Source organism: Cyphomyrmex costatus, unplaced genomic scaffold (assembly GCF_001594065.2).
Source record: "Cyphomyrmex costatus isolate MS0001 unplaced genomic scaffold, Ccosl1.0 scaffold590, whole genome shotgun sequence".
Taxonomy (NCBI): domain Eukaryota; kingdom Metazoa; phylum Arthropoda; class Insecta; order Hymenoptera; family Formicidae; genus Cyphomyrmex; species Cyphomyrmex costatus.
The window spans coordinates 32,366-54,127 of record NW_017280072.1 but is presented as its reverse complement, the minus strand read 5'-3'; the positions used below and the strand labels follow the sequence as shown (position 1 = coordinate 54,127).

Here is a 21,762-nt window from a genome sequence, read left to right as displayed (position 1 = left end):
GACGAATTTTATTTCGTTAATGACACTAAATAGGCAATGATATCGTCCTAATTACGTTCTCAAAAGGAAACTGTGATTTTAAGTATTGTGATTAAGAATAAAATGTCAAGAGCGCAACGGAGTTTTAAGTACTGTAGCTCGACTTTGCTGTCCACTGTTTTGCGCTAATTACCCCCGCACTTTATTCTCATATTTATAAGACAAAACTTTCTGTTTCAGCGATGTGACGCAACCAGTCAGGAATATTTTTATGCAAAATGACTCGCGCCCTTGTCCTTCTCTGCATGGCCATCATTCTACCTCTCGTACGATGCCACAAGGTAAGATCCCAGTCGAGTATCGTCAAGACGCCCAAGGACATCGTTATCCCGTGCAATTACCTCTTTAAGACAAAGAATACGCGTACGTCCGTGCGCGCGTGCAAGAGGATAATTCCCCTGAATTAAAGCGAACGGCCGCAGAAATGCGACGACGACTCTAATTCAAGTTAATCACGTCGCTGCGAGGTAAATTCACGGTACGCGAGCAGCGTCTTTTGATTTATGGTACGTTCGTGTCTCTATTTACTCGAGTAACGTACCCTTCTCTCTTCTTTCGTCGTTTACCGCATTAATTTTGCGGAATATAATTTCAACGTGCATCCGCGTGCGTCTTGTTTTCAAGAAGTTTTTGGCGACAGCCATTCGCTTCATTCGCGCGACTTTAATTCACGTGCGGCTTTGCTTGAATATTATTTAGCGCGATTACAGCACGAGAGTGATTAATTAACTTCAATGCGTGTAATACGGGAAAGAAGGAATTAACGATGCCTCATAATTTCTCGCGTTACTAGCGCGGTGAAATGTTGAGTGTGCCGGTTATTTACGAGAGAATTATTCCGATAATCATCGATTATCGCGCTAGAATTCGCGCGGAACTTGAAAATGGTAGAAGACTTCTGCTGTATGTAATGTCCTTTCGGCTTATCTGTAGTTATTGCATACAATAAAAATTACAAATTGTATTCATGAACTTGTAATATCTTTCATTGTAATGAAGTAGAGTTGAATTTCTGTACTGATATGTGCGATCTTCAAACCTAGAAATACGCAATTATTTTTCTTTATTCGACCGTCGACTATTCAGACACAATGTACTTCTGTACATTTTATCTTTATATTCAATCGTTTTATTCAATTCTATTTATAATTTCATCTAAAATGTGCTTCATTTTGACACTGTAATTGTTGTAACATCTATAATTTTTGAAATTGTGGACAGTCTGAGATATCATCACCATTCAGCCATGCAACTGATTGAGTATGGATTTCTCACTTGACGTTTAGCCACATATTGAGAGATTATTTTGTGATACAATATCTTGATGCGTTGTGAAGTTGAATTATATTGAAATGCTGAAGATGACTCGAAGTTGAGTTGAAACGTTTGTCAAGGATCCATTATACGATAAAGATCATAAGGACATCACATAATTACATCCTTTGAGAGAACAAGTATATTTTAAGGTCTTTACCATAATGGATTAATTAATTTCGATTATTTGCGCTAATTTTTAACCAGTGTTGACTCCTATAGCCTTCATTGTGTATTACATTTATATTTTGTATTAATTTTATAATTAAAAGGAGTCTAAAACTATATATTAGTTTAGATTATATTTTGAATTATTTAATTATTTTTCTTTACTTTAAATTAATTAATAATTTAAAAAACTTTCGAGTCTATTTCGTTATTTATCAGACGCTATTTGTCAGATTTATTCTCAAGAGCGACGAGATGCAAATGCGAGACTTATTTCACGAAGTAAAGCTTTTTAACTGGAGATTAATAGCACTGACAATTTACATACGTGCCAATAGTAATTGCCTAATTAATGCTCATAATTAAAACAAGTGTGTAAAATAAAAGAGGATTACGATTAATGGCACGTTACAATTTAGCGCTCGTCGGTTGAGCGCGTCATCTTGTAGATAATCATCACAAGCGTGGTCAATGGCCGGTTCTTCCAACTTACGTAAGAACCTCGCGCACGAAATTGCGATAAAACCGTCGAACCGTTCTTCTATGTTGTTTAGCCACTTTGCCTTGCTTTCGATTTTTTTCGAGGAAATTTAAAATAATCACGCAACTCTCGTTAAGTCTATACGTGATAACGATACTGGCAACAAGAAAAGCCGAGGAAACGATAATCGAGATAAACATTAAAACAAAGATGTCGACAGTAAAGAAAAATGTTAGTTTCCAATTACTTAAAAATTTGCAACATATTATATTATACGAATTACACATAAAGTTTTGTTATTCTTGAATTGTTCGCGGAAATTAAATTTTGTACTAAAAACTTTTTATGAAAAGAAAATTTATGAAATAATAATCAAACAAAGAAAGGACAATAAGAGTCAGATAGTAAATAAAATAAAGCGCTTAAAACATTTAAATAACTTTAACTGTGTATATACATAGAATTAATTGAAATATAATAAATAAATTAAAAATACTTAGCCGGTTGTGATGTTGAAAATTTATGAGTCAGACATTCGTTCTGCATTTATAAGATTAATTAAATGACTATTGACGAACAATAATCACAGTAATATTTTTATCTAAATGTCTGGCGTAATTGTCTTGTATTATTCATAACTGTCAGAATATAATATGCACTTGTTGAATCACACAAAATCAATATAATTAATACTAAAATGCAACGGGAATTATGTCAGAGTTAAATCAGAAACGCGACACACGTATATAATAAGTCACTTAATCAATGGTTCGTATAGAGATTTCAATAAAATATATATGCCGCGGTAAGCGCGTGTTAAAAAGTGTACTTATACAGACATTAAATTATAAGGTGTGTATTGGTAATAGAAATGTTAAAAGGTTGCGCCTTGTGATTAAACGTCCACGTGCGCGAACACGTGTCTCATCATCGGTAATATGCGAAAAGCGAGAGGGGAAACAACATGAGCGTCGATAATAGGTACGTTAAACATTGTAATCAAATAAAGAGGCGCTTCTCTTGATAATCGTTGAATCATTTGCGAACCGGTCAGTCGACGGCCCGCCGACTTACGTAAATCGCCGGTCGTTAGGAAACGGTACAAATAATTACTTTCAGATGAGAAACGACGATTTCCGGCAGTCGTTCCACATGATTTACATGATTTCGTGATGTACTTATTGCATCGGAGGAGAGAGAGAGAGAGAGGCCGAAAGGGAAAACCGGAATGTTCCTAAGCCGAGAGAGTAATCTACTTTTCACGGGAGGGGAAAAAAAGAAAGACGGCGTTTCTATCGACCGGCGCGGTTATGCTCGCAGACGCGTGAAATACATTACGATTAAAACGCGCGCGGCTCGTGTCACGGTTGACGGGTATTACAAAATTCATTGTCGGGTCTGAAACTGTCCTGAGAAATTCTCGATTATTCGCCGCTCTGACGTGAGATCGCTGGTGCATATATAGATCAAGGCAGATTTACAAGAATCGTTATATCGAATCGAGAGTATTAAAGTGTGAAAATATTAAGTAAAATACATATGTAATTATTGTAAATACATATGCAATATATAAAATGCTCGGCTAATTTAAAGTAAAAAAATATTATTAATATAATACTCTAAAGTTTAAAAAGCTATCAGATTATCGGAAGATTAAAAAGAGATATAAAGAAAAATTATAAGGTCAATAAAATTATGTATAAAGGACTCTTGTTAATAAATAAATTTAAAAATGAATAAAGGGCATAAGAGTCAAAAATTAAAACTAATCTTATATGTCAAATTAAAAAAAAAATTTTATTACGAAGATAGAATAGAAGATTGATGTTCTTAACAATATAATATGATATTGACATTAAAATTACATGTTTCGGTTTCTATATTGAGCCATCTTCAGATCTTCAACATCAAAAATATAAAAATAAAATAGATACGCAGTGGATGTTCCAGTTAAGAGTTCTCCAATGAATAAAACTTCGACAAATCAACTGTTCTAATGTAGTTGGTCGACTGAATGCAACCCTTCATTATCATTGGTCCAAATTATGAAAATTAAAACGCAAAAATGAGAAACAATCTGTGATAAAAATTGAATTGAAAAACTATGTATGAAGTTTTTTCAAAGCAGCTTTATCTTGATTGGCTGAATTCCGATGCGCGATCCGCAATTTCAATCCGATCCGCGTCCACCGTCCGTAGTGTGACATGGGCTTAAGGTGCAACAACACATCAAGTTAAGAGAAAATCATACGGAATAACTTTATTTTGACGCCATAGAAAACAAAATGATAACTCTCAGTTATCAAATTTAACTGTTTATCGGCGTTAGGAATCGGAATCGAATCATTTGATTTTGGTTTACTTTTGGGTATTCTTTTTGAGCAAACAAGTTATAGATATCTCGTCGACGTTTTGTTAGGAGCGGAACGATTACTCGTAGCGCAAATCGATCGGGCTCTCGATCGGAGCCTCGGCAATAATGAGCGAAAGTGATCGACCTTAGAACTCCCAGGGGCTTCGATCGATTTCCAGCTGCAGCTCGATTTCTGTGACACGGTGCAGCAAGCAAAAGCACGGCACGCTGCTGTGAAATGGATAGAGGCAGACCTTGAAACGCGATTGGAAAACAGAATACGCGTGCATGTCCGTTAATTATGGACCGCCGCCGCCGCTGTAAAACCGGACGGGCTACGATTCTGAGAACACTTGAAAAATCCTCGTTCTAACCTGAGCAAGCTTATATCAGTCAATTACAGCAATTGTTAAATAATAAAAAAAAAACGTCACGTTAAATGAAATTTGCATACCGCTCAAAAGCTAATAATGCATAATTTATTCAACTGGGTAATTGTTAATTTGAAAAATTTACATAAGATTATTATATATTTAGCTAATATTTATAATATTGAGAAGAAATTTTATTTTATTTAAGATTTTATTACTACCTATTGCTTTCTTATACGGACCTTTTACTGTTTATTACTTTGACTAATACATACGAACTTCCAATTTATATTAATTTATATTTATTCTAATGTATACAATTACAACATCTAAGAACATAAAGACTGCGTTCCTGGAAAATAAGTTTTGTAAATTTTGTAGACATTAAATAGATATCTTAAAAAATTTTGTTAACATTGAAAATGACCCGATCGGTGTCGAAACGTCTGTTGACATTTGTTTTTATTATTAATTTGTAATGTTTATTAATTTGAATTGAAGTATTTGTTTAAATGTCAACATTTGGCCGTTGGCCCTTCTTTTATTTTTTATGTTTTATACTTAAAGAGCCTTCTATTATTTTAATTTAATTTTGTTTTATTATATTGTTTACACACACAAGTGATATTAGTATCCTCTTTCTCTATTTAATTAGAATCCTTTGTATTATAGTTATTGCAATTGCTAGATACGTCGTTATTTAATCGCTCTTGTTGTCCGCATTGTGAAACGTAAAATTTCAAGTCGTGGATTAATCTACAAATTCCGAGCCGCGATAGTTCTACCGTTCGCGTGACGTAACTTTTTACAACACGAAACGTGATGTCTTTTTGCCGGCGGCGTTACCATTCCCGATTATACTGTATCCATTTTGCTTCGCTATTCCCACGATATTGGTGCGACAGGAACAATATATCGTCAAGAAATCGCTTCGGTAAGAAAAAATGAGTAAGAAAAAATAAACCAAAAACTGCACGTAGAGAGTCATGGAACTCTGTCAAGACGCGCAAGCAAAGAACATATACGAGATGACATAATAACCAATAATGACTGAATCGCGAATCCCGGAAGCTAGATTTGCCTGCACAAAGGATCTCGCGCATGTAGTACAAATTCTTTCTCTACCACGTTCATTTCTCTGCGCGAATAATAATTATACGAACAATCGCATGCAGGAAACGTCGTTTACGTCAGACAAATTAGCAGAAATTTCTTTCGATTATCACTTGAATTGATGCGCGCCAGGTATACTTCTTTACAACACTATTGTGATACACGTCATTTCGCGTTTAGAAAACTAATCGTAAGTAATAAGCGTCGTGATCGATCCGCGGATTGTATCTCATCGTGGATTTATTCACGAATCGATCGATCAAGCGCACTAAGATTACGGCGCGCGGCGATCGCGATCGCGATTACGTAAGAATATTGCGACACCCGCGCGTTCACTTAAACCCATTTGTGTGTTTCAGATCCACGAACGCATGACAAGGGAAGAGATGCTATCGGTGTTTTACACGGGACACGAGTCCGGTAAGAATAGCGAAAAAAAGTAACTCACGCGTTATCTTTTCCGGCTTTTTTTAATACCTCATTCCCTCAGGCATTTAAAAAACATCGAATTGCCGGTTAATGCGATTCAAATGCAGAATTGCGATTACACGCGCGTCAAGAATAATAAAATGTCTATTTATTTAACGTAAATGTATATCATTTCTATGCGAGGTATTTCTTAATTAAAGGAAATCGATCGCGTTGCGATCATTTCTCGTGAAATCGATAAAAATCGTTAATTATCGGAGTTTGTTTTGCCGTGGTCGAAAAATATTAAAGAAAATCACATCGGTGTGAAATAAATCTGTTAATTAATTCTCGAAATAAAGTCCATGCCGAATTTAACGATGAATACATTCTACCTGAAACTTTATTCATGTGGAATTTCCATCTTCCTCGTCTTCTCGGCGTGTCCCTGGCAAAGAAATCAAGGGTCAGAGACGCAAATATTTTTCATGCTCGACAACGGGCCGTTAAACTCCAATTCTCCATCGTGAATCATTCTCGATGAATATTCATCTCGATTCCGTCATTCGAGAATCACCATTCTGACGATCTTATAGAAAAAGGGTATCCATTGCCAGCGCGGTCTTCAGCTTGCTGATATTAAATGATCGCGATTCTTTTTAACGACAGCTACACTAGGCATGAGAAATCAACCGGTAACCACCATTAATTCTGAAATGCTAATCTTAACATGCAAACATTGGGAGTGTATATGTTACGTAAAACGTATATTTCAAAAATATTATATCGTTTAAATTATAAACGGAGATTTTTTTTTAATACTCTGGTAAGAAAACAAGAGAATTATAGTTTTTCTTTTGCGAATATAAACATATTTTACATCCTCAAACCGTAGTGCCACCGTACGAAGTCGTGCCTGTGTTGCACACGGTGCATAAGAGGAGCGTGGACGCGAAGCCGCAGATTCATCTGAAGGCCTTCGGCAAAGATATCAGCCTTTCGTTAAAGCCTACGGAAGGGCTATTGACGGCCAACAGCTTGCCGATGTGGATTGTCACCAGGAACGCGTCACAACCGGACGGCCTTCATTACGAGAGGGTGAAGGATGTAAGTGATCTCTTTTCGGCATATTTAATCGTCGAGACTACAATTTTTTAAATACAATTTGAAAGCTCTCTCTCTCTCTTTCAATGCTTATTACTAATCTAAAATATTAGGAGTATAAATAAGTTTTCGCCGTTTGACAAAAGATGGCGCCACCAGTATGTTATGGTTAAAATTGTCTGCTGTTCTCTCTCTTTCAATGCTTATTACTAATCTAAAATATTAGGAGTATAAATAAGTTTTCGCCGTTTAACAAAAGATGGCGCCACCAGTATGTTATGGTTAAAATTGTCTGCTTCAGGAGCCTTAAGTTATGTTTATGACTACCTTGCGCCATCTAGATACAATGCTTTTGAATGTAAAATGGCTGTAATTCTTCTGTAAGCCAATAAACTACATTATCTATCTAAATTGTCTGCTGTAGAACGTCATATCGTAAGGTTGGACATCTGGCAACAACATAACCTTGAAATATTAGCGATTTTGTATCAGCATCATATATCTTTTTTCGTGTGAAAATGTCGAATTTTGAGCCGAATAAGCGTCATTTGCGGGAGCTTCTTTAATTTGAAGAAATCTGCAGCTGAGGCGCATCGATTGGCTGCCTTAAGTGAGAGAAGTTGCCGTGAGTGGTTTCAAAAATTTAAAAACGGTGAATTTGACGTCAAAGACGAAGAACGTAGTTTTGACGTTTTTTGTTTTTTCGACGTGGAATCCACCAATTACCAGAAAGATGGGAAAAAGCAGTGGCTAGCAATTAATGGACAATACTTCGAATAAAACATTAGGTACCCATGTATCTGAGAATGGATTGAAATGGATTAAAATGGATTCAAATTTTCAGAAATACGAATGTTAAAATGAATCCTTTCAATCCAAATACGTTTTTATTCATTTATGGGAATTGCATGGAGCATATGTATCTGTATACTTTTCAATCATAAAATAATATTAGCTTTTTCAGTGCGTTTGTGACCATAGTGAATACTGTTCAATTCAAAATTTTGAATAGGAAACGCAGTTTTTCAATCCAGTTGCATCCAATTGAATCTAATTGACCAATTGAATCCAATTGAATCCAAAAAAAAGTTTTCGCTGTTTAAAATACGAATTCGAATAGACAAAATGTCCAATCCATTTTAATCCATTCTCGGATGCTGGGATACCGTTCTTTCACAATAAATGCCCAATTTTTGATGAAAAAAACGGCAGAAACTTATTTATACACCTAATATTTAAAAACAATAGATCATATAGCTAAAGATTCTGGAAATTTATTTAATAATTTGGTCAGACAGGACTATACACTTTTATCGAATCAGTTTCTAACGAGCGAGTTTCTAATTATTCTAGGTCGGCGTGGATATCGGTGACATCTATCAAGACGCAGAGAACATGGCTTCCATTCTACTACACCGAGACCCGAATGGGAAAGTGCGCGTTGTAAGCGGCCATTCTTTCTTAATGTTCCTTTCGTCACCACCCTATTATTGCGGGTCGTCTTTCGTCAACCAACTCGACTCGCTTAGGACCTGTGTTATAATTATAGCAATATCGCAATTTGCCGTACCGCACGGTGTAACATTTTTACAGCAACGGATGGAAAGAAAGTACAATCGCTAATACAACCATATAAACGATAAAAATTCGCGAAAGATTCATGGACGACAGTTTTACGTGACTATAACTTGTACTTCGGATTACTATTTATATTTTATGAAGATATGGATTATATAAATATATGTATAGAGTAGGTCTCTTTTTAAAATTGTTAAATCTTTAAATCTAAATTGCTTAAAGCCCGTGTCACATTACGGACTTTGGACGCGGATCAGATTGAGATTGTGGATTGCGCATCGGAATTCAGCCAATCAAGACAAAGCAGCTTTATCTTGATTGGCTGAATTCCGATGCGCGATCCATAATTTCAATCCGATCCGCGTCCACAATCCGTAGTGTGACACGGGCATAAGGCTCGTCTACATAGAAATCGAAGACGATCGTGAGGTCTTGAGTCGTAGGAAATTGATCAATTGCAGTCGAATATAAAGAGAGAATACTCGACTAAAATTGATCAATTTCCTGTAATTTGAGATTCTACGACTTCTATGTAATATTCTAGATGAGCCTTTCCTCTGCTACAACGACAATTTATGATCAAACGGGAATGAAAACAGTGTTTTCGCGTATACGATGAATCGCATGAGATTTGTGATGCGTGAGTCAATGGAGATTTATTACGAGTAATTAGAATGTGTTAAAACGAGTGTCTGGCATGTTAGTCCATCGAAATATGTTGTTTCATTGTGAGTCTTCACGGCGTCTATATTTTATAGACATCTACCAAGTTTCGTTATCTTCACAAAATAGTCGTAAACTGTTCTAGCAGACGAGTATTTAGCCGTATATTTAGTGAGCAGTCGCATCGCTTGCTTAAATCTGAGATGAAATCCTGTGGAAAAATGTTGAGAAGTTTACAGTACTTTTTTTATTTTAAACAATTAAGAAAGAAAAAAATTTTTTGCGAAATAAGCGTAATAGTATTATTCTCTACTTAGTTTTGAAAAGACTATAATGAAATTTTAATTCACAGTCTATTGTAGATAATTGAATGAAATAGCATCGTTATATATATGCGGCTGTGGCATTAAAGTTACCTAAATACCGGTGATGCCATGGTTTTGACATTTTCTTCTTGTATTTGCAATCGACGTCTTTCTCGCCTTAGTCAGGACGAAGTCTCGCGTGAAGGGTATTGTGTCTACGAGACAGAAGCCAATAAACTTGTATACATCGATCCTACCTTTCGCCGCAGTCTGCAATTTCGAGAGAGAAAGAAGGACGACGTTGTCCTTCCTAATAATTTCGCGTTTAAACAACCGTGACTTGATTTCTCTTGCAAAGCTCTTAATTGCTCCTCTAAGAAGGAAACAGCTGTATGCTGTGTACGATATTCCTGTATTTGCATTTATCGCATATATAATTCTCATGAAACGCGAAATCCTCGAGGTTTATCCGCTACGTCATAGTACTACGAATATAGTAATTATATCGGGACTTAATCATAGAATGGTTATCGCCAAGCATTTTTTGGGAATAATACGATGTAAATTTTTATGCACTTAAAAAACTAAAAACAAATTTTGTTTATACATTTAAAAACAAAACTTTAAAAAGAAAGAATTTGGAAATAATACGAGAAAAATTCTTATACACCGCGTACATTTAAAAATGAGATTTTTAAGTGGATTACGCCAATTGATTGTCTCCTCAATTAATTAATCTTAATTGCCGTTACTTTCGATACTTTTTGCAGCGAAACAGAATTGAATTTCGCAAGCAACCACGCTACGTGTGTTGCACGTCCGCATGCTTTATCCGAAAGGTCGGGACGATCTAAATTACGCTATTACGCGCGAGATCATTACTCGCGATGCAAATACAAGTAGGTAGGTAATATAACTGGTGCGCGAGCGAGGGCACGGACACATTACAATCACGCGTCGTATCTCGCGGGAGTCGTGAAAGTTAATTGTTATAGATACGAAAAATCTCTCGTTCACCAGAGGAACCAGGGATGGATTCGTGACGGAATTAATATCTCAGTATGACTTTGACTTGGCGATTCGCGCGTAGGAGTTTCAATGAAATTTTAATGAAGACAAGAACATATAATATGTCGTCCAAGCGCGATCACGTATACATAATGCCGTCTGCGGTTACATAACGCGTCGTAAAACCGTTGTTCGAAGTGACCCCGTGCTGTCCTGACCTTTCGCTTTCACTCTCCCTCCCTCTGAGATCTGACCAGTGCACCTCTCGCAGACTGCAGATCGAGCAGCGCGATCGTGTCCGGATCGGGAATAGCGAGTAATTCGACTCACCGTGAAACACGCTCAGCTTGATGGAAACGCTCGATTTAACATGCCCCTCAACTAACGCGCCGTGATTCATACACCACGATATTTACATGTGCAATATTCAAATCTTGCACAATTCGGAGAAAGACTCGAGCGGACACGAGTCGTCAGATAATTATAGATATCAGACTCGGTTTATACGCACCAAGAGTGCGTTTCAACGATCAAACTTAATAAGATTAATCACTTTGAATCTTCTCGAAGTTTATGGCAAGATTATTAATTGTTCATTTGTTACATAATTCTCAAGTCATATTTTCTTATTTATTTATTTATTTATTATTGTTTAGTTCTTTACTTATACAAAGTTTATACATAAGGAGAAATGTTTTATATCTGTCTGTTAAATAAAAACATTGCAGTAATGTTTAGAAAGTCTGTTGACAATTACAGTCACAGTTAATTACGAAGTTTATAAATATATTAAAATGTAGACTACTTGAATGTTATATATATAGTTTATGCAATCTAGTCTTGATTCATTTCTTAAGATGATATATAATATTACAGCCTTGAAAAAAAGGAAGAAAACTAATATTAAGAGTAAAATTTTGCTTTATTCGTTACATCTACAAAATAATTGCTTAATTGCTACTAATTTAAAAAAAGTAATAAATTAGAGATATAATATACATATAAATTAGGTTTTTTAATTCGCATTGAATTAAGATAAAATTTTGTAATCCCGAGTTGGACATTTCCATGACACTCGATTCCACATTCACTATATCCGTTTGATGGATGACTATGTTTGTTTAATAGAATAATTAACTACGTGATTAATTATTCTATTAAAGTGTATATCTTTTCACTCAGGATGGGACCATCGGTTCAGAATTAGTTATCCGGCCACTGCCAGAACGGGTTCTGCAAGACATAGTGAGCAAAGCGACAACTCTTTACGAACCCGAACTACTGCCCAACATAACTAGTAGCGAAGACTTGGAACACACAAGTCATCATATCGTTTTCAGAAAAGTAGATCGAGCTATCGGCGATCAGTACAGTGACTTTTGTGAGTGCAATACATGTGAAAGCTTTCATTTTCGATTTTATTTAAATCGACAGTTTAAACATTGATCTATAAAAAATCGTGTAACTGCAAATATAAGTGCGAATGTTTTCAGCGCTCATGGAACCCGATCACTTAGCCAAGAGATATAGGATTAAGCGTTCGATTAATAGCAGATCGAGGCGTGAAGCACCGTACGTCATTTACCCGGAAATCCTCTGCATTGTGGATTACGATGGGTACAGGTGAGAGTTGGCTAATATCGTCATTGAGAGGCGCGAGAGAATATACGGCCGTAACTTTGATCTTTCCTCATGCAAACATTCCTGCAACCACCTGCATTGACATTTATAATTTCTCTTAACTCTCGCTTCTCTCAATGATGAAACGGATCTTCTCTTTTCAGATTGCACGGAGGCGATAACGTGCAAATAAAGAGATACTTCGTGTCCTTTTGGAACGGAGTTGATCTGAGGTATAAATTACTGAAGGGGCCAAAAATACGTATCAGTATAGCGGGAATAATTATTTCACGGGTAAGAGACAATAGTAAAAAAAAATTAGTACTCCAGTTTATACATATATTATAATCTACACGTCGATAGACCTTATCTTAAAATATGTAAATCCTACTTATCTGACTTTATAATTGTTGAGGAAAGAAAACGTTCTTTGAAGATTGAAGCTGCAGGTGACGGTCTAAATATAAACAGCAGAATTGTGTATTATACTCAGGGACGAGACGCGACACCGTACTTAGAAAGGAATCGCGTGGGAAGAGACGCAATTGACTCGGCAGCCGCTCTGACAGACATGGGCAAATATCTTTTCCGGGAGAGGAGACTTCCTGTATACGACATTGCCGTCGCTGTCACAAAGTAAGAGTGCCCGATCCGTAAAACGGCCTACGTGCGGTGCTGTAACAAGTCACGAAAGTGCCCGCAGAAACGACGACCTCTCTGATGATCCATACTTGTCATTTTGTTTGTCAATTCAACGAGTATTCATGAACTTTATATGACGCAAATGAGAGAAGCGCGAATACATCATTAATGAGTGTTGGATCCTCTCTTAGAAGCGTTCAATAATTAACTTCAATATCTCTCCGCTTCTCTTTTTGCATCACGATAATGTTTATTATAAACGTTTTATTCTCTCTGATGATTTCATACTCTCGATTTTTATTCCGCAAAACAGGTATGATATGTGCCGTCGTAGGAAAGGCGGCCGCTGCACTAAGGGAACTGCCGGTATGGTTTATTACATAGCGATCACACGCTTTACTCTTTTTTTTTTGGTTTCCTTAATTTTTGTAACGTATGATACGGCATTTTTTGCTAGCATGTATAGTGTATATAGTTGACGGTATTATTGACACAGTTGACACGCAGTACATAGTCTAACAAATAAAGTAGAGTTAAGCCCGTGTCACCCTACGGATTGTGGACGCGGATTGGATTGAGATTGCGGATCGCGCATCGGAATTCAGCCAATCAACACAAAGCAGCTTTATCTTGATTGGCTGAATTCCGATGCGCGATCCGCAATCTTAATCCGCGTTCATAATCCGTAGGGTGACACGGGCTTTAGGGAATGTCTTGGGATTCTCGGGGAAGATATTTTTCGAGAAATGTGAGAATCAGGACGAAGCACGTGCTAATTACGTGAGCGACGCGTGTTGCGATAACACAAGCAAATCCGTTGCTCGCGCAAAGACAGCTTCGAACAGAAATATCTTCTTCGCGTGATTCCAACGAGCGAAATTAGAAACTTGTGATCGGTGTCTCGGCGAGACAATGCACTTGTAATTCACCAGAGCTTCTTACGCACATACGCTCGAGCAAAGAGGAACGAATGAGGAGTGGGTATGGTACAACCACTAATCTTAATTTAATTAATAACGCATTATTCGCGGCCGCGCCCGTGCGATGTGCTTTCAAACGCATGGAAACACATAATAGGTTCGCAGATCCATAAAAATCGAAACGCGTATCACTGAATATATAAAATATCGCGCGCATCTCCGAACAGACCAGTTTGGCATTTGCATCGAAAAGTCATAAAGATCGAGTTGAAGTGAGTTTCCTCTGTATAACTCCTTAAAAATAATATAGCGATTCGCAGAATCATTTGTATGTGTAAGTTACATAATACTACGTAGATTGAGCTGGCTTTAATGTAAATCTTTCTTTCCTTCCGACAAATTCGTGTTTTTTTATTACAAGTATTTTGCAACACTTTCAGGCAGGGTTACTCCAATCAGGTGTAAAAATATAGAAAGTAAAGAGAATATTAATCCAACCGGACATTATAATTCAAGTTAATTACCTTATCAAATTTTATTTCTAATGTGTATGAATTTTATTGCGTAATAGTACCTAATATTTCAGCCCTTTGCATTTTTGCAGAATACGTTTTAAACTCGTGAATCAATCAGAATTAATAAAACGAACGGGGCAACAATGCATGCTCATTAAGTCTTCATTTACGCAGATCTACGTGATTTATTAGTTTACGGTTTGTTAGAGGAATTCCTCTTTCAGTTACGAAAGAGTGCGCCATTTGAACGTGAAATCTTGTACAATAAATCGGACCTGTGACGTCTGTCGCGCTTATAATCGAAATGCCAGCTCGCAATCGCGTATGATTAATGGAATCCGATCACCGTTTAATAGGCGGGCATTGATTCGTACACCCCAAACGCGTTCGACCCGGTTTTATGCTTTTACTTATTTATTTATTTTTTGTTTAATATTTCACACATTATGGCTACACGTGCGCTTCCGCAACACGTTTTACGTTCTCCAAGGTTGACGCCTCGAGGACAGAGCGCGTTTCTTGTTTTAAAATTATTTGTTGTGTTTACAGAGATTTTCTAATAAGGGGATTAAAATTGACATAATTTTGGCTACGTTACAAAAGATTACTTTTACGTGTCTTAAGTATCGAAATTCGACTATGCCAAAATTGTGCCGGTTACGAATCCTGGGTACCTATCATGGAACAAAGTTGGAATGGATTCCGATCGGAATTATTCCGTTTTTCCTAAAAAAAAAAAAAAAAAAAAAAAAATAAAGCACAATAGAAATCTAGGAAATAACTGAACAATTCCGATCGGAATCCATTCCGACTTTGTTCCATGATGGGCCTTCTGCAATAAGCCGTAAGTCACAAATCATAAGTCATAAGCTAGAAATGGACCACTCACAGTCGTCAATTTTTAGTTTCTTACTTCCGATTTATGACTTATGGTTTATTGTAGAAGGTCCATGATAGATACTCTGGTCTTTTTGCGACGTTCGCTTCGTGGGTGTTTGCTTTCGACCACACGCAAATCCGCATTTACCGACTATCGCAAGGACATCACGGAACTTTCTCTCAAACTGCAGGGTAGTGTGTTTTATATTTGGCGGTTACAGTTTCTCGAGAGGATGATTATCATTTGTGTTCCAACCCGAGAGAAATCTAGCGAACCACAACACAAATCGAATCGTTTCAAACTCGTTTAAACGACGATTCTATTCTCTCACGTGTTTTTTTTTTTCTATACTATTGTGCAGTATTGTAAAACGATTAATACGAACAGTGTCGAAATTTCACCATCCGAATATTATCTGTCCCGTGACCAGGTTAAAAATATCACCGAGTATGTAAATCTACATGATAAAGAGTCTTTTTGTTATTGCATTGCAGATTAGATATGTGCAGGAGGCAATACGCGAATGATGTGTGCAATAGAGGAACCGCAGGTATGTTTTTTTTTTTTCGAACGAAGAGAGAAATCGTTATTTTTTAGCTCTTTCAACTTTAAGTCTTGCACATTACGCACTGCCTTGTAAAGTTTCAATCTCCAGATTTCCAATTTTCATATTTAGCGCAAAACGCAAGTACAGATAAATAAAGGAAATCTAATAAATTTTGTTGAAAATCAAGAAATTGAAATAGAAACTTTCAAATATTCTATTTACACTGATTTTAATTTTTCGAGACTTGGAAGGCAATCGTAGAAGTTACTCAAAGCGAACTTTCTGTTACATACTTTACTTGCTATGTGTATCAATTTTATTTGTATCGATATCATATATACTTTACTTCTAATGCCTTATATTTATATTCTTCTTTTCTTACGTAATGACTTCATGCGCGCGTCATGAGCAAATCAAGCAATTACCTTTTTCGAACTCTGCTGTTCCCTTGCACAATTGCTTAAAATCTACTTCTATATGTGTTTATTTCTATTTTGCATATATATGATTAAGTTTCCACTGAGGATTAGAGTTGGGTCAGAGTTCAAAAACCGACCAACCGCAGTCGAGCATTCCTCTCTCATTTGACTGTAAGATGGGAATACTCGCCTGTGGTTGGTCGGTTCTTGTACACTAACCCAACTCTAACCCTCGGTGAAAACATAGTCTATGTTAGGTTTCAGTTCTATACAGTGGCGGATCGAGACAATTTTGGCGCATCCCGATCGAACGAATCATACAATAATGAATATTTCTATTCTAGTACTATTCATTTCGAATAAATTGTATTAAAAGCACACCCTAACACGTGTTGACTCATACTGGCATTTTACTTATTGCTTTGGATTTATTCATTTGAGCCTATTGATTATCTTGTTTTTTCATACAATATCGTTGACAAACAAAAAGCACAAATGCAAAATGTAACAAAATCTAAGAAACACTACACCAAGTTAAGAGAAAGTCAAAATGATTTTTTTATTACGAGATTTGACTGTTTATTGATTATAAGTTTATTGAAGTACCAAAATAATTGATACTTCAACTTGACGTCATCTTGATTTTTTGTTGATTTTTATGTGTTTCTTGGGTAGCGACAATTCTATTATATATATAATGGATCCGTCACTGTATCTACAGAATTATTACAGTTTCCGCATTTTATGTATGTACATACTGTTGTTTCACGGTCTTTCATATATTGAATATCATTGCAATTTCCGTAATACACGTATCTCGCTCGTATATTTTTTTTGAACGAAAAACACAAAAGAAACAGTCGCTCAAAATTTAATTTCTCTCTCGTCTTTATTCTCTTTTGTTTCTTTTTATATCACCTGCGCTCTTTGTTCTGTATCTCTCCTGAGTAATAATTTATGACTCTTGTATACCTTTGGCTGCATTACACTGTCATGGATCGTGGTCTTTGGTAAGTCTCTGAAATTACTAAAGAGAACAACGCTAAAGAGAGATGTGCCTACTTTTTCGTAATCGATCGATATTGAATCGGGGGAAGAAAAGGCGATGACTATCCGGTCTATCGATCGGCTAATTCGCAGACATTTCGAACGTAAACCATGCAGTATATCTTCGGCTAACTCTCTCGTTATAACCATTGGGCGACGAATTAACGCCGGATGCATGCCGCATATATATATCGACATAACTATTATAGTTTTTAACATTTACCCATAAACGAATTAATAATAATAAATTAATAATAATCCTCATAAGGCGAAAGCGCGAGATATTAGCACTGTCTATGGTATATTAACAACGCATGTTTCTTCACCGTAAACGCAAACGTAAATATTAAAGCTACGTTGAACATTAAATTACGGATGAGAGCAATCGTATACTTGACGAATCTACAACGTGTCCCTAAAGGCAGGGCTGGGCATGTATTTAAAATACTTTTATTTAAAACACAGTTTTCGCAATAAAAGTAGATTTTATATTTCATATTTTAGTGGCGTGCATGAAAGTATTACATATTTTGTATTTAAAATTGAAAGGTTGAAAGCTTTATGTATTTCATAATTTAAATAATAACATTAATCATCAAAATACAAAATACTTTCAATCTTTTATTATTAATACTGTGTGAAATACAAAATGTAAAATACTTTTATATACTTTCATAAAGTATAAAATGCAGAATAGTTTCATGTACACCGCTGAAATACAAAATATGAATACATGAAAAATATGATACAATCGTAATACTGATTTCAAATAAAAGTATTTTAAATACATGCCCAGCCCTGCCTAAAAGTTAAGATCCCGAGATTTAAAAATATAATAATTAGCATTAACGAACGTTTACGATGAAGACATGCTTCCGTCGCTAATTTAACGAGACAGCTTGCGTTAATACCGAATAGGATTCTAGTAATAATAAAGTAATACTATACCGTTCGATGTATGCACCTAAGCCAAAAAAACGCAAACACAAGGCATGCTAAAGAGTCTCCTCTGCACAGGATTCGCGTACGTCGGCGGGGCGTGCGTCGTGAATAAGCGCCTCGAGAAGGTGAACTCGGTCGCTATCATCGAAGATACCGGCGGATTCAGCGGCATTATCGTCGCTGCGCACGAGGTCGGCCACCTGTAAGTATAAATCAATTCTTTCGCTTCTTCTCACCTTTATCTATCGTTATCTGCGTATATCTCCCTTCTTTCACCTGAAATGGAAAGCGATTGATACTAAAAGTATAAAACTTTTACATTTTATGTGAATCGTAGATTGGGTGCCGTTCACGACGGTTCACCACCGCCTAGCTACCTGGGTGGACCAGGAGCAGAAAAATGTCGATGGGAAGACGGATATATCATGAGCGATCTTAGGCACACCGAGAAGGGCTTCAAATGGTCCCACTGCAGCGTGTCTTCCTTTCATCATTTTCTAAAGTAGGTAAACTGTATGTCGACTTTTAGAACGTAAACTCTGATTTGTTATTGGAAAACATACGAGAGAGAATTTGTGTTATATATATTATTACTTTTACAATAATTTTTTAATTTTTTAAATTGATTTTGACTAGGGGGTTACCAACCGTACTCTTTAAAGAATACATGTACATACTCTTTTCGAGGTCGGAAAACAGTGTACTCTTACTTTTCACTTATTGTACTTTTTTTTTTAAAATGAGACAAAATTTAAAAAATTATTATTTAATATTTATAAATTTATACGAAGTTATGCTTGGTATGTACTAGGTTGTGTTAGGTATTCATATAGTCAGTTCTTATTTGAAGACTGTCTTAAGTAATGGCTGTGTTCAGCAGAGAAGGCAGCTTTGTAACTGTTGCAAAATTCTTGAATATGATTGGTCTTGCCCTTACTTCCTCATTAGATCTAAATGTATAAGCCAATATCATATTCAAGAATTTTACAACAGTTGCAAAACTGCTTTTTCTGCTCAACGCAGTCAATGTCTTAAGACGCGAATGCAGCCCTCTAATTGGTTCGTGACACCTGAAGACTGTACATATATGGTTGTTACATAAAAGATTGAGTTTTTTTTCTAATTTGAATTAATTTTAATTGTCCAATTTTAATAATGTTATATGTATAAATGTAGTTACTAAAACGCAAACAAATATTACTTTTATTATATCAACATATATTTGGAAGTTACATTGCACACATGTCATTTTATTGAATATCTACCGGCAATCAATAGAGAAAACCTTCTTCTCCATTTCCCTTTTTTTTTTTCTTTTGGAAAATATACTCTTTTTGGCAACCAATATACTCTTTTTCTGAGGCCTTGGGTTGGTAACCCTAAATTTTTGACACGATATGCATTAGTGTGTCTATATAGTTCCTATATTTTACAAAGCAATTTACTATGTATAAATAAATAATCAAAAGGGGATCCTAAAGACAATTAATCATATTGGAAATAGCACTTACACACAGACGATTACGTGTTATTGACATATCACTACATCAATACCTTACTCACGCACGCCACACGTATACGTAGATTTTTGTATTGTAATTATGTTTTAATTAGACAACTAAATCTAATTTTAAGAACTCCACGCTGTTTCTTCATGCAAACTACATGCCTGTGGACTACTATTTCTTAAGTACAGATTACGCAGCTTTTATATAAAACAAATGTTGTTACGACGTGCAACGACGTGACAGCTCTGGAGCGCCATATTGGACTAAAAAATGGTAAAGAACTCAATTTTGAAATTTTTTATCGTTTTCAGCATAAATTCTACCTCACAGGCATGTATTAATGCGTATACTTTAATTCTGTAAAAGGATTTTCGAATCTGTGAATGACAAAAAAAGTATTTACGATACAAAAATTATACGATTTAGTCGGTAATACAGACTACTTTAGGATCCCCGAAATACGAAATACGCTGTTCTTGGAATTAAAAGTAAATAGAAATTACTAAATCTAAGCGCTACCGCTTTTATTTTTAGTGGTGATACAGCGACTTGCTTATACAATGCGCCTCACGAAGACGAGGCGCTGCCAAGAGTTCTTCCGGGTAAACTCCTATCCTTAGATGCTCAATGTCGGAAAGATCGTGGAACAAGCGCTTGTTTCGTACGTATTGCAGTCTTTGTAACACGAAAACTGTGCGTAATTAGGTTCGATAATTTCTAAAGTCTTTTTTACTTTAATAGAGCTTTATATAGAATATCAAACCGTGATAGAGTTGGATCCAAGATTATTCTTATGCAAAATGTTACATGTATCGCATGATTCTCACTGATTCACATCTATTTATTCTATTTATTTATTTTTATGTTTTCAACTGTTTATATTTCGTATATTTAGAAAGACGATCGAGTTTGCGCTCAGCTATTCTGTTTCGACGCCGGATCCGGATACTGCGTCGCGTATCGCCCAGCAGCGGAAGGTTCGCCGTGCGGGGATGGTCAGGTAAAACGAGAGAGCGCTTACATGCTTTATAATTACACAGTGCTGGAATTTACTCGTAACTATAAGTAAGCAAGTAAATGCCATTATATTTTACATAACAATTGCCTTATTATCCGTTTGTAAGAAAAATATCTCTCTTTCTCTCTCTCTCTCTCGGCATACACGATATTTCCATTAATGTATACATAATGCAGTTTGCATGACACTATGAGCCATGGTATAGCTTCCGCGACACGTCTGTCGCAATTGTAACGTGTAATTACATTAGACGAAGTGACCTCATAAATCTTGGCTAGTGCCGACAACACGATGCTAATATCATGTAATTTTACATAACAGCGCCGAGATAACAATATTCGACATATATCTTCTCGAGATGTACACTTTGCACAGTTGTTTAATCGCTTGATCGTTTTGACGTTGATTTCCAGTACTGCCTGAACGGGAAGTGCGTCGCGGAGCACGAGAACATAATTCCGGATTATACGCAGAATATTCCGACGTATGTACGCCGAGACAGCATATTCAATTCTGCGATACACACCCGACCGATATTCGCTCATTACAACAACACAGATTACAGGTAATGATCTGACAACTCGAGCGACTCTTCGTTTTGTAACGCGTGCAACAAAACTCGCACGTAACTTTTAATTTTTGAATGCCACGAAAAACGATGAAGAAAATTTATTATTTAAGAAGTACAACATTTTTACATATAGTAATTTAAAGATATAAAAAAATGTATCTTTAAATCTCACAAATTACTGAAAAACTTTTTTAAATTTCGGAATTGGGAATTGTAGGTGGGGGGATG

At 36.1% G+C, this 21,762-nt stretch overlaps 1 protein-coding gene across 2 annotated transcripts in view; it reads left to right on the top strand.

The window, feature by feature from the left end:
* Positions 1 to 21,762, top strand: part of sona (sol narae metalloprotease) — a 67,046-nt gene that overhangs the window by 41,938 nt on the left and 3,346 nt on the right. Inside the window, exons 3-16 of one of the 2 annotated variants that reach the window (XM_018546845.1) lie at positions 220 to 320; positions 6,199 to 6,259; positions 7,143 to 7,354; positions 8,705 to 8,794; positions 12,088 to 12,286; positions 12,399 to 12,528; positions 12,690 to 12,819; positions 13,019 to 13,161; positions 15,977 to 16,032; positions 18,513 to 18,639; positions 18,775 to 18,939; positions 20,480 to 20,606; positions 20,841 to 20,945; positions 21,377 to 21,528. In XM_018546845.1, coding sequence (XP_018402347.1) covers positions 258 to 320; positions 6,199 to 6,259; positions 7,143 to 7,354; positions 8,705 to 8,794; positions 12,088 to 12,286; positions 12,399 to 12,528; positions 12,690 to 12,819; positions 13,019 to 13,161; positions 15,977 to 16,032; positions 18,513 to 18,639; positions 18,775 to 18,939; positions 20,480 to 20,606; positions 20,841 to 20,945; positions 21,377 to 21,528 — 1,760 coding nt within the window. In that variant the 5' untranslated portion in view covers positions 220 to 257. Of the gene's footprint in view, positions 1 to 219; positions 321 to 6,198; positions 6,260 to 7,142; positions 7,355 to 8,704; positions 8,795 to 12,087; positions 12,287 to 12,398; positions 12,529 to 12,689; positions 12,820 to 13,018; positions 13,162 to 13,480; positions 13,534 to 15,976; positions 16,033 to 18,512; positions 18,640 to 18,774; positions 18,940 to 20,479; positions 20,607 to 20,840; positions 20,946 to 21,376; positions 21,529 to 21,762 lie in introns of both variants that reach the window. The other variant, XM_018546846.1, reaches the window with a different exon arrangement.